Genomic DNA, 13814 nt, shown 5'->3' with positions numbered 1-13814 from the left:
GGATTCAGTGTAGCTCAGCTGCTGGAACTGCTGGGCCACTTAGCTGCCATTTCCTCATGAGCCCCTGCCGAGCTGCTCTGCAGCAACCACTTCTGGTATAGTGTAACTTGTGCACAAGGATTTCTTTTTCCATTTGTGCTGACACTTTTTATTATGAGGAAGTGGATTAGGAAATTTTAAAAAATATATATACTTGGATTGCATTTTTCTTTTTTATTTTAGAGAATCAGACAACAGACTTATTTAAAGAAGTCATTAGCACATCAAAGCTAAATGGCATTATGATCTAAAACATTCTGGTTTGCATTTGATAACTTCCTGTTATTTTGTACTGCAGGGGTTTTCTCTATAGTTAAAAAAATAGTTGACTACACCAACATTCCATCAGTTATTTCTGGCCTAACTACTGATATATTATTTGTACTACTAATGATTAATTCATAACAGGTGGCATGGTACTGATTCTATTTGTGTCAAGTTATCAGGCTTTGCTAATGTCCATTTGTTCTTGGAAAGTGTTATTAATTACAAAGAACTAAAAAATATTTTTCAATTTTTATTGATTTTTTTTTCCTCTATAGATGTTAGCTTTTTATATTTTTTTGGTGTCATTCAATGGAAAAAACATGAGTACTCTAGCTTCTTTTTGATAGTTGCTAATTGAGGATCATTACAATAGTCTGTATCCCCTACTCTGAAGCTTATGTTCCAGCTGGTTCTAAAGATCTGTTCTTTAGAGATGCTCTGACTTTTGACATAAATAAAAACAATAAAGAAATGCTGTCTTTGTTGCTTTTGTTGCCACAGTTGAACATATATCCTTTTTAATGAAACAAAAGCAGAAATCTGTTTTTGAAGAAAAGTTTGTTGAAAACTGAAAGGGAGAGGCCTCTTTTCATGGGAGAAATGGTCTTAAGGCAATGAGATGATGCTTAGGCTCCCTCTTCTCTGAGCTGGTCTTTTCAACAATACAGTGTAGCCTGCAGTGTGGTGAGTCAAGAGAGGTGGAGAGTCATGTCAGTTGCAGAAATCTTATAACCATGTATTCTGTAATTTTCTTCTGCAAATTTCTTCTCTGAGAAGGCAGCCATATATTCTGTAGTACTATCACACAGGTGTTAACTAATTTGGACATCTATTCCTGTTTCACTACATTTTCTTGTCCCTGAATGATGACACCCTGACCAGGAGTTTATGCTAGTCCCTGAAACATTTAATGAGAGGCCTGAAGTCTAAAAGTATTAGCTGAAGAGAGGCATTGAAAAGGGATTTGCCAAGGGGATTCAGGGATAATCCAGGCTTAACAAAGGCATAGGAATGAAGAGGTACATTGGCAGCTCTCTTTTCACTGATTCAGGAAGGTGAGACTTTATTAGTTTAGGCTTGCTGTTATTCATCTACACATTAGAAACCTAAGTCTTTTAAAACTATTCGTGCTTATAGACTTCAAATTACTCACACCATATTACTCAGACCTCTAAGACACAACATGAAATTTTCTACTGGATGGGTAAATTAAATTTTCAGACCTCTACTGTAAATAATAGAAGATTTTTGTCATCATCTATACCTAATATAAAAAATTTCTTATAATTGTATTTTTCCCCCCACAGGAAATTTGAAGACAGTCATGCCTATTAGATGTTTAGAAGATGCAGGTAATTACTTTATACTGAAAAAAAAATCTGAAGATCCTATTACCTGTGTGTTTTCTTGCACTTTGCCATTGTTTCTTTAAACCAAATTAGTTTTCTCCACTGTAGGAATGAAAAGTATTCCAGTATGTGTAATATTGATTTTTTTTTTACTCTTCTCTTTGCTATAGTTAAATCATGGCTCTCTTTATAATTCTCTCTATATTATCCAGAAAATGTCTTGTGTTTGGCTAACATGAAAATACAGAGTGAACATTTTACTTCAAATTCAAATGCTGTACTTTTCTATGGTAATCATACATCTGAGCTTTCGGTCTTTTTAATGGAAGTGTGGAAACCTATTGCTTTAAGCATTACAAATGCATGTATACCTGGATAGAATTGTTTCCACAGTGAAATCTAAAATGCAAAAGTCACATAAACACAGTCTCTAATACATCCTTTACATCTAGCAAGACATTCTCACTAGAATTTAACATAGTGATTTGGAAATGGAGTTGGGGGAAGGTACCAGTGGTGCTGTGTCTGAAACGCTTCTTTGATGTCTCTTTTTTGACTGTTTAAAAGTAATTTAGAACGGTGAACAACACCTTCCTATAAAAACAGTTAGCTGTTCTAAGGTAAGAAGTACCTCACTTCAGCAATTTTTTAGCAATATTCAGTATATACCCCAAGCTGACTAGTTAGAAACAAGCATCTCCATATGGAGGGCCTTATGCATGGACAGCCTCTACGTCAGAAGCACCTGTCATGATATGGAAATATTTCTTCTCTGATCAACCTACTTAGACTTGAGAGGAAGGCCAGGTGACTAAAGTATATGTCTGAACCCTTAGTGAGTAATACTGGATAAGGTAATTCTCACTCACAGTGTTAGGCTTCTATTTTCAGCAGTGATTTGCTGAAACAGCTTTGAAAATATGTGGTGGACTTTTTGAGATCAAGCCTTTAAACTGTCCCCTGAAAGCCTTCCAAAATGACTGCTTAATGACTGCAAAATGACTGCTTTTGGAAAGTGTAGGTCTCTATTTTCCAATCCTAGAGCTGCTGTTGAGTAGTGATTATGCTTGTGTGCAGTCTCTGGAGCCAGTCTTTACTGTGCCTGCTCACAAATGTGAGTTTTGTAAAATATACTTACCTTTGCTGAAGTCTCTCAGTAATTTCCATGTAAGGCTAGATGGAACTGCAACTGACTGCACCAATGCTGTTTAGTATGGCTGTACTAACTGGTGTGTGTGGGTTTGTGTTTTTTTAATTTTATATTTCTGTACAGATTGCTGTGTCACCATGGAAGAGATGAATAGAACTGTGCTCTAGGAGATCACAAGTATCTCTGGATCATTCTGCATCTCAGTATTTAATAAGAATGGAACACGTCCAAATGCTATAACAAGCCTTTGCAAATGTATAATAAACTGTTTAGGAAAGTTCATGCCATGAACAGAACTCTATAATACTATCATTAGTGTACAGACACAAATCTAATGCCTATAGACTACTGCGTGGAAAGTTCCAAAGAGAAAGAAAAGTCTGTGAACTTGCAACAGCCCTGGAAAAATGGGAGCAACAAGACTTTGAAAAGCACAGCTTTGGGCACACTCCATGTGTCTGCACAGCTTTCAAGTGAACTAGCACTTAAGACCTTGTGTAACAAAATGGACTCTGGGGACACAGCTATAGGGCAAAAAGCTACCTCAAGGTCTGGAGAAACTAAAGTACCAAGTAGATGGAGGCAAGAACATCCAGCTGTTATTAAGATGAGCACTTTTGGCAGTCAAGAAGTACAGCGGCAACCACAAATAGATCACGAGCAAGTAGGAAACACGGCATCAGCACAACTTTTTAGTTCTGGGAAACTGGTATCATCAAATGAAGCTGCACAGCAAGTCACAGAGAAGCAATATCCACAGCATCGTCCAAGCCCTTACTCATGTCAACATTCACTTTCCTTTCCACAGCATTCATTGCCACAAGGCTTCTTGCACAGCATAAAGCCACATCAGAGCTTGGAAGGCCCTCCGTGGCAGTTTCCTAGCCACTTGCAATCAGTTGCCTCAGAGGACTTGTTTCCTTTTCATATGCATAGCCATAGTGGAGGTTTCTCCAGGAAGAAGATTTCAAGTTTGAACCCTGCATACAGCCAATATTCACAGAAATCTTTAGAACAATCAGAAGATGCTCACAAAAAAGAGCACAAACCCAAAAAGCCTGGCAAGTACATTTGTCCTTACTGTAATCGGGCCTGTGCCAAACCTAGTGTACTTAAAAAGCATATTAGGTCTCATACTGGTGAGCGACCATACCCTTGTGTCCCTTGTGGTTTCTCCTTCAAGACAAAAAGCAACCTTTACAAACACAGGAAGTCACACGCCCATGCGATTAAGGCAGGGTTGGTACCTTTCACAGAGTCAGCAGTCTCTAAATTGGACCTCGATGCCAGTTACATCGATGTGGAAGCTGAAATACATTCAGATGGAGAGCAGAGCACAGACACGGATGAGGAGACCTCACTCCTAGTGGAAGGGTCTGACAAACTGAGCCCTGTCTCACAGCTCCCGCTGGACATTGCTAGCAGGAGTGGTTTTCACTCCTCGATGGAGGAGTCCTTGGTGGGGCCGATGAAAGTCCCCATTTTGATTATCCCTAAAAGTGGGATTCAGTTACCAAGTGAGAGTTCACCATATATTAGCTCTGATATGTTGCAAACCCCATCCTTAAGTACCAAGTCTGATGACTCTCATACAGTTAAACAGCGACTTGCACTAAGACTGTCCGAGAAAAAAGGACAAGATTCTGAGCAGTCATTAAACCTCCTGAGCCCACACAGTAAGGGAAGCACTGACTCTGGCTACTTTTCCCGCTCAGAAAGTGCTGAGCAGCAAATTAGCCCACCAAATACTAATGCAAAGTCTTACGAAGAAATAATTTTTGGGAAGTTCTATAGGATTAATCAAAGAACAGCACTAACTGTAGCCACAACAAATCAGGAACACAATTTAATGGGTAGAAAGGGCAAAACAGACCCATCACCTCTTTTAAATAACAGATTAGATATCAAGATGCTTGAGGAACATATTTCTCACCTGACTCCAAATAAAGAGGAACTCATTGACTCCAGTAATTTGAGCACTATTAAATCTACACAAGTTTATCCAGGCAGCAATACAGAATGTAGACAATCCCAGACCACATCATCCATCAAAAGTGAATCCAACTTGTACCAAGTCAGTCAGCAGGGTGATGTGCCTGTCCTTCTAGAACCCCCAGTAGATTCTTCTCCTCTTATTAGAAGTAACTCCATGCCAACCTCTTCTGCAAACAGCCTAAGTATTCCCCCATCTCTGAGAGGAAGCCATTCATTTGATGAGAAGATGACTGGCTCTGATGATGTATTTTATCCCGGGACAGTGGGAATATCCCACCAAAGAATGTTGAGAAGGCAGGCTGCCTTTGAACTGCCATCTGTACAGGAGGGACACTCCGATTCAGACTATCATGGAAGACAAGGGAAAAATATCATTATTACTTCGAGCAGACAGATAGCAGGTGACAAAGGGCCATCCTTAAAAGAGAAGAAAGCAGACAAGACCTTTTATGACTATGATGCCAGTGGAAAGCACTACAGAAAGTGGGAAGAATTTGAAGCTCAGAAGCAGAACTACAGGGACTCACCATCCTTAAGTGGGATGAACAAAGCGGGAGAGTTTTTTATTGATGCACTTGGACAATCTCAGTCAGTGCCATCCATGCTTGGAACAACTTTCGAAAACAGAAAGCGCAGGAAAGAGGAGAGTGTTGGAGATGAGGAAGACAGCCCTATGATTTGCAGCAGTACAACTGGCACCCCTGGGGGAATTCAGCCTTTGGACTTTGATCCCAAATCCCAAATTCAGGAAGTGCCAAGAAGTGGATTTGCCCTTCAAGGCCTGGAAAATGCTCCCCATTGCCATGTGGAACGTTTTGAAATGTGCAGGCCTTACTTGCAGTCTGGAAGTCCAGCAGCTTCTTTGGAAGACTCATCCCTTACTGCAGAGCAAGAAAAGACTGCAGAATCACTGGTTAGAAAGCCCCCAGGAAATGTCATCTCTGTCATTCAGCACACAAATTCATTGAGTAGGCCAAACTCATTTGAAAGGTCTGAATCTACAGAACATATTGCATGCCATCAAGAAAAGATGTATTCACCATCTGAAACATGCGAGAGTGAGATTTGTGAGTCCCCGATGAGCCCAGACCGAGCTCCACAAATGGAAAATGTTGACACCAGTAAGCCATCCCCATCCCAGCAGCCTCAGCCTTGTCATATCCAGCCCAGGTTGGTTCGCCAACACAACATACAGGTACCTGAAATTCGTGTCACGGAGGAGCCAGATAAGCCTGAAAAAGATAAAGAAGTGCAGAGTAAAGAGCAGGAGAGACCCACTGAAGAATTCCAGTGGCCCCAGAGAAGCGAAACTCTTTCTCAACTTCCAGCTGAAAAGCTACCACCCAAAAAGAAGCGTTTAAGACTGGCTGACATGGAGCACTCCTCTGGGGAATCCAGCTTTGAGTCTACAGGTACAAGTCTCTCTCGCAGCCCTAGCCAAGAAAGTAATTTGTCCCACAGTTCAAGTTTTTCAATGTCCTTTGAAAGAGAAGAGAATATGAAGTTCATCACACCTCCCAAACAAGATGAATTTGGAAAACAGTCTGAGTTTTTAACAGTTCCAGCAGGTGCTTACTCGCTTTCCGTCCCTGGGCATCACCATCAGAGGGAAATGAGACGCTGCTCATCTGAACAGATGCCCTGTCCTCATGCTGCTGAAATCCCAGAGATCCGAAGTAAATCCTTTGATTATGGGAACCTGTCTCATGCCTCTTCAGCTGGAACACCTACTGTGGCATTGTCTCCATCCCGAGAAAGGAAGAAATGCTTCTTGGTTCGCCAGGCTTCCTTCAGTGGTTTTCCAGAGATTTCTCAGACTGATCAGAGCACAGAACAAAGTATAAAGCAGGAGCAGATGGAACATTCACAGGTTGGTCTTCGCTCTTCCCAGCTTGTCTGGCATCACTCCCCTTCCTCTGTACTACAGCCCATTCAGGTAGATGACTCTGGAAAACAGGCTATTGGCTCTTGTGCTCAGCTTAGTAATAGCTCGTCCCACCTTGTCCAGCAACAGGCTCTTGTTGCAGACAGCCCAGAAATGTTAAGGACTCCCTTAATCCAACAAGCACCTTATATTCCTAACAAACATCCATCAGAGCAGCAGCAGCTATTTGCACATCAGGATAAAGTCCCATTTCCTCCTATTCATAGCACATTGTTTCAGTTCCCCTATCCAGCTGTCTGCATGGTTCACTTACCACCATCTCAGCAGCCTATCTTGTGGCAGTCCTGCACAGAACCTCTGCACTTCCAGCATCAATTTGTACAACAGCTGCAAAAATCTTATGTCAAACAGGCTTTCCAAATAGACGTACCTCCAAGTTATCACCTGGAACATGCACCTGAGCTTATTGGAAAGAAAGCAGCTGATTATGTGCACGCTAAAGAGCAAGCATACCAGCATTACTCAGGAACATCTGGATCGTATTCAAAAAATACTCTTGCTAAGTACCAGTCAGACCATGGCATTAAACCAACAGATACCTCCTCTGAGCGGCATCGTCAGACAGATTTTGACTCCCCAAGTGATGGGTCTGCACAGTCTTTGCCAGGAACAGTTGTTCCCGTCAGGATACAAACCCATGTGCCATCTTACGGTAGTGTCATGTACACAAGCATTTCCCAGATCCTTGGACAGAGCAACAGTCCTGCAATTGTAATATGTAAAGTTGATGAGACAGTTTCTCAAAGAACGTTGGCAACTAATGCAACCATGCAAGGAATTGGATTTAACATAGCTCAGATGTTGGGTCATCATGGAGGACTAGAAAAATATCCCTTGTGGAAAGTGCCGCAGACACTTCCGCTTGGATTGGAGCCACCAATTCCCTTGTGTTTGCCTTCCACTTCTGACATGGCTTCTACCTTGGGAGGAGGCAAACGAATGCTTTCCCCTGCCAGCAGCTTGGACCTCTTCATGGAGACCAAGCAGCAGAAACGAGTCAAAGAAGAAAAAATGTATGGGCAGATAGTTGAGGAACTAAGTGCAGTTGAGTTGACTAACTCCGATATAAAGAAAGATTTTCCAAGAATGCAGAAGCCTCAACTAGTAAGGCAGAGCTGTACTACTGAGTCAAAAGAAAGTCTGCCATCCATGTCATCCTCTTCATCACTATCATCCTCAACATCTCAAGATTTCCCACCTGTCAGCATGGCGGGAGCTGATGCGTTCCCACTGAGCAGAGAGAAACTTTCCAGTTTCGATTCTGCATCACCGGGACAGAAGTCCAGTGGCCCATCTGAAGGAAGAGACTCACCAGAAGAGTTGGATGTGGATGAAACAGCCTCAGATATGAGCATGAGTCCACAGAGGTCTTCATTGCCACCAGGAGAAATTCCAGCAGAAGACCAACTGAAACATCAAAAATTACCTCTTGGGATGTTAGTCCAGATGTCATCTAATACTGTTGGGAAAGTCACAGCCTCAACCATTCTCCTGACAGACGTATCAGATTTTCAACAGATCCTTCAGTTCCCAAGTCTGCGTACTACGACTACTGTGAGCTGGTGTTTCTTAAACTATACAAAACCCAATTACACTCAGCAACCAACCCTCAAAGCTTCTGTTTATGCTTCATGGTGTATAAGTTCATGTAATCCAAACCCATCTGGGCTAAGTACAAAGACCACTTTGGCACTTTTAAGGTCCAAGCAAAAAAACACCACGGAAATCTACACCCTGGCTGCTATGCACAGACCTGGAGCTGGTAAACTGACATCATCAAGTGCATGGAAGCAGTTTGCTCAGGTAAGTAAGAAATTTTAATAAAATTAAAGTCATGTATGTTTATAGGAGAAATTTCTAGTAAACTATAAAACACAAGTTAATTTTTTTTTTTTAAGAAAAGTTTCCTGGGAAATCAGTCAGTGACATCTTCCCAAGACAACTTTGGAGCCTCAGTTTATTCTTCTGCAAGCTATGCTACTGCTACTGTCTCTGTCTCTGTCTCCATTTTCAAAATTAGATGTAAAAAGTGAGGCTTTTAAAGCCCTCCATTCATGTGTGTCAGAGCCTGATACATTATCTCCTTTTATTTTGCCCTTTGTTTTTCCCGATAAACAGTGTCAGACACAAAGATTCGCATGGGTTTGTAAGAAAAGATTAAGACAAAATTGAGTAAGGAACTTCAGATCTATTTAATGTATTTTACATATTGACTCTTCCTCATGGATTAAGCATTTGCTAATGGTGCCATGGAAAATTCTGTAATGGCAATAAATTACCTTCTGAGGCTTTTCCATATCTATTTTCCATGATATTTTTTTTCCTGAGGAAAGATACAGTACTGCCTTTTCTGTCAAGATGCTTGTAAAAATTTGTCCATGTTGCCTCCTCTTTTATTCTCTGTCAAATTAAATGGGACAGATTAATTCATCCTATAGAGTTGGACCAAAACGAGAGTTTGGCTTTGACCTGGTATGTTAAAAGTATTTGAAATGAAGTGTGCGTTTATTGTATGCTCCAGAAGTAACACCCTTCCTTGACTTTGTTCTACAGATGAAACACGAGCCATTCTTCTTGTTTGGCAGCAAGCTTGAAAAGAAAGTAGTGGGGAATATTATAAAAGAAAGAGTAAAAGGAGACATTCATGGAGATAAAGACATTACATCCAAACAAACTGAGCCGATACGAATTAAAATCTTTGAAGGAGGGTAAGAAAATATAACTGGAAATTTCAAGCTCAGCCTGTCATTTTAAAGACATTTGAAAATGAATATGAATGAATTAGAATGTGAACAGTCTCCTGTATTCTTGCCATGTCCTGTAGCTCCCAAGTCTCTTCTTTTTTGTCTATTTGTCAGTCTTAAAACACACTGCAGGGTACCTGTATACTCACTTTAGCCTCTACTTTGCTATTAAGACAATTGTTTTCCATCTGTGTGAGAGCACTCACTAGAAATTGTTACTTTAATTCCTTAAGTCATAAGGAAGTGGATGAACTGTTAACATTTTGATATTTTCTGTGCCATTTCTTTGTATTTAATGACTTCCATGAGGATATGTTTCTATTTTTAGGCACGGTGTACTTCCACTCATTTGAATGGGTTGACAACATGTGCTTAGTCTTATTCTTCTAATATGGTATTATTTACCAAGGTTAGATTTTGGAGGTAAAATGTAAGAAACCAATGAAATCTATGGCTAAGCCATAGATCTGTCATGTACGGTTGATAAAATAAGGTTTAATTTTACTATGGCAATCTATCACTCAAGTGATAACAGAAACAAGAAAGAGGGGAAAGCCAATTAACATTGTTTTGAAGCTTAAGAAACTTGTTAAGTAAAGAAAATGAAATACAATGGAAAATACTGCTGAGTTTCTTTTACAGAATTCCTACACAGTGCAATTAGTTTGCCAGTTTTTAGTTGTGCATAGTCAGGTGGCTAAACAAGATATGGATTTCAGTCTTACCAAACTCAGATGGTCCCACAGCACTATTTTATTGGCGTAACTAAATAGGTCAGCAGGGAGATGTGAGAAATTGATACATCCATTTCCTTCTCCTGTCAGTTTCTACCCTTTAAAATCTCAACTGTCCTTCATTGATGTTGTGGTTTTGTCTACGATTGAATAATCTCTATAAAATTACTGTTGCCATTTCTCTGTAGTCTGCAACACTGAAGGAGTACAGCCTACATCTTGCTTGAAAGACTGAAAAAGTTATTTTGGAGATTTTTATAGTGTGCTGGCACAGACATCCTTATCCTGACTGTTCTCTGTAGTTGCACCTTGTCCTAGTACCTAAGCCATCTTAGGTACTAGGACAGGCTTTACAAGAGTGACCCAAATTCAGTGGTAAGCCTAAGTCTATAAGAAATTTAAAGAACTCTTACTTCAACTCACACCCACTTTGAAGTATAAAATTTGCCTGCTTCCCACTATGTACCATTGCTGAATTTGGATGACCCAGCTGAGGCTAGTCTGCCTTGATGTAAGGTACATGATGAGAGGTCAGAAGAATAAAAGTATGTTGAGAAAAGCAATTTAAAAGAGGATTCAGATGAGTGTGAGTTGCAGCAGAGCACTCTATAATGAACTTCTACTGTCTAATACTTACATCAAGAAATTTTATGTATTACTTGCACTACCTTAAGTTTTCCTGTACACCAATAAGGTTTATGAAACTATTTGAGTAAAATCATATAATTCACACTTCACTTAGAAATGTCTCCTAGTAATACTTTGCTATGTTTAGATACCCTTTGAGTAAAACAAAACATAAGAAACTTCGATGTGCACATTAATTTCTGGAGAGGAGAGAACAAATAGTCTCTGCAATGGACGGGGACTTCCTCAATAGAAACATATAAACTGCAAAACTGCAGCAAATTAGGTGATGCAGTGTCAGTAGGTCCACTCCTTACTCATGCATCATAACTTTATGGTACATTTTACAATAATTATTTGTGGAAGAGTAGATTTGTTCTTTCCATTCTAGAAATTCATTTGGCTATGTTTTAAATTGGTGTAATATACCTTAGATATTATTGTCATGTCTTGCACTGCTTTCTATCCTGGTTAGTGAATTTTTCCTTCTCTTCAAGCTATTGTCTATCACTTCTTAAAGCTAGTTTTTTATATGGGTGGGTTTCTATGCTTGCTTCTTCTTGGCTGTTTGTTGAATTATTTTGTTCTTCTCTCTTCAAGCACATCTTCATCTCCTCTCTGTACGTAGTGCAAAGAACTATATAGCAAATGTCTGTTATCTTCATGTCACATTTTCACCTCTGGACCAGACAAGCATGGATGGTCATATGTTGTTTCAGCAGGATATTTTCATTTTGGTTTTTGGTTTTCATGGGGAATGGGTTTCCTTAGGCTTTGTGATTGGTTTTGTTTCATAGGTGTGAAGAAGGTAATTAGCTGAGAAAGATGTGTGGTTGTCCACTTTTTGTTTGTGTGAAAGCCTGTCTACCTAGCAGGCAAGTGGAGCATTCATATGGCAGCTGGGCAAAAAGCAGATAGCTGGGGCTGGGGATAAGTAAGAAGGTGAAGGAGCAGAATCAGACTTGAGGCAAAAAGTAGATAATAGAATAATAGAGTTATTACAGTTGGAAAAGACCTCTAAAATCGAGTCCAGTGGTCAGCCAGTACCACCAGATGTCACAGCACATCACCACCTCACCGCAGAAAGCCCATCAACAGCATTTTGTAAGGATCATAGCAGAGGGGGTTTGGAAGGAAGAAACTAAGCACTGTGTTATTACCACTGGCAGGTGGCTTGGTTCAAGTAAAATTATCTGAATCACAAAATCTGCTTTCCATCATCTGACTGTAGATGTGACTGATGGGATATGAAGCTATATTTCTCAAAGAAAAGGATTAATTTCAAGTTCAGTCCATGCTGCAGTAGAGTTAGTTACTAGTGGTGTGCAAAAAAGAAGGGACAGGGCAAGCATGCCTCCTCAACTGACACCTAGTTTAACGACATTATCAGCTGACAGCAAGAATTCACAGTTTGCTTATGTTTGTACTTTCATATCTATCAGTAATAGACTCTAATTAAAGAACTCAAATAAAAAACCATTTTGGATAGAAATTGCAGGACTCTGAGACTTGTTAATGCTTTTTAACTCAAGAGTCCCATCCTAGTCAAACTCAGCAGTGGCCAAAGTCCTTACATGGATGTTACATAGTAGAAAGGGGGAAATTTCTCAAATCTTTGAGAGAGGCAGAAGTTAGCAGTTAGATCAAATACTCCTAAGGTCTGGAAGGTAATCACTATGACTCTGACTTCTGGATTTTTAGTTTTTGCACTAGCCCTTCTTTAAATGTTAAGTTTGTGTGTGTCATTTCTCTTAGAGTCATTGTTATGATGAAGCATACTTAAAGAGTCAAGGTCAGTTGTGGCCAAAAACCATCTATATGAATAATGAAGTGACACATGTTTTATCATTGTCTTTATGTTCAATGGGATCTGACAGGTGACAGTAGCCAGTGGAATGAAGTCAAGCAGAAGAGCAGAGATGGAGCAACAAAAAGCACAGCATTTAACTTACCAGTATCAGTCAGGGGTGGTACTGTAGACTCCATCCCAACAAAATCAGACTGTAAGGAGAGATGAAGAGAAGCTAAAATAGCAGGGTTTTTGTTTTTGTTTTTGGTTTTTTGGTTTTTTGTTTTTTTTTTTTTTTTTTTGTATGTGGGAGAAAGCTTGGAGGAAGTTGATGAAGAAGTGGATAGAGAGATGACTAGCAGTCATTGGCATGTGCATATGAAGGAGAACCTGGGAAATGGGGCATCCAGACAGCCAAGATCGCAAAAATATTGTTCAGAAAACCTGCTAGAGAGATGACTCAATATTACATTACATTAGATTATTCCAGTTTTGTCCCTGCTGCCAGGGACAATGAAGGATATATGAGAGGTTACAACTTTGTTAGAAATGAGGAAAAAAACAGAATTTAGGCATCCACATTTGAAAGAGGACCTGATGTGTTGAAAAGATAAGAAGATGGACTTGAGAACAGGACACTGTTTTATGTTTCTCTAAAATATTAACTTCAGAATTTATATTGCCCATGATATAGCTAAACATATGGGAAAGTGTTCATCTAAGAACAGCACACTTGAAAAACATTCCAGCTCTGTAACCCAAAAATAGCCATCCTTTTCTTGTAGCGTTTTCATCACTTTAACAGAATTTTTCACACAGTCCCTTTTTTATTTAAAGTACTAAATGTTAGTACCAACCATATTTTGTGAATTGTGCATCCATAGAATGACTAAAAGTACTTTGTGCTGCTTAGGAAGAGGGCAATGGAGGACACAGGACAGAAGAAATATTTTTTCTCGGAACTTGCACTTCCTGAATTTTACTTTGAATGAATGAGGATGGAATTCTTCCCCAAAGGAATGCCCAGCAGTCTTCAAACCTCAGAACAGCCTGAGAAGATTCCCTAGACTCCTTTAGATTTCAGTATTAACAATTTAGCATGATAATAAAGGCAATGTATAGCTTTACATAGATTTTCATCTTATTTATTTTTTAACTACACACTATGTGATCAG

At 39.7% G+C, this 13814-nt stretch overlaps 1 protein-coding gene across 12 annotated transcripts in view; it reads left to right on the top strand.

Moving 5' to 3' along the window:
* The window catches only part of HIVEP2 (HIVEP zinc finger 2), a 136417-nt gene that overhangs the window by 108432 nt on the left and 14171 nt on the right, over positions 1-13814 (top strand). For all 12 annotated transcript variants that reach the window (XM_021553152.2, XM_021553154.2, XM_021553141.2 and 9 more), the window contains 3 exons: positions 1614-1658; positions 2929-8548; positions 9299-9453. In XM_021553152.2, coding sequence (XP_021408827.2) covers positions 3140-8548; positions 9299-9453 — 5564 coding nt within the window. In that variant the 5' untranslated portion in view covers positions 1614-1658; positions 2929-3139. The remainder of the gene's footprint in view (positions 1-1613; positions 1659-2928; positions 8549-9298; positions 9454-13814) is intronic.

Source organism: Lonchura striata, chromosome 3, assembly GCF_046129695.1.
Source record: "Lonchura striata isolate bLonStr1 chromosome 3, bLonStr1.mat, whole genome shotgun sequence".
NCBI lineage: Eukaryota > Metazoa > Chordata > Aves > Passeriformes > Estrildidae > Lonchura > Lonchura striata.
This window is presented reverse-complemented; position numbering and strand designations above follow the sequence as displayed.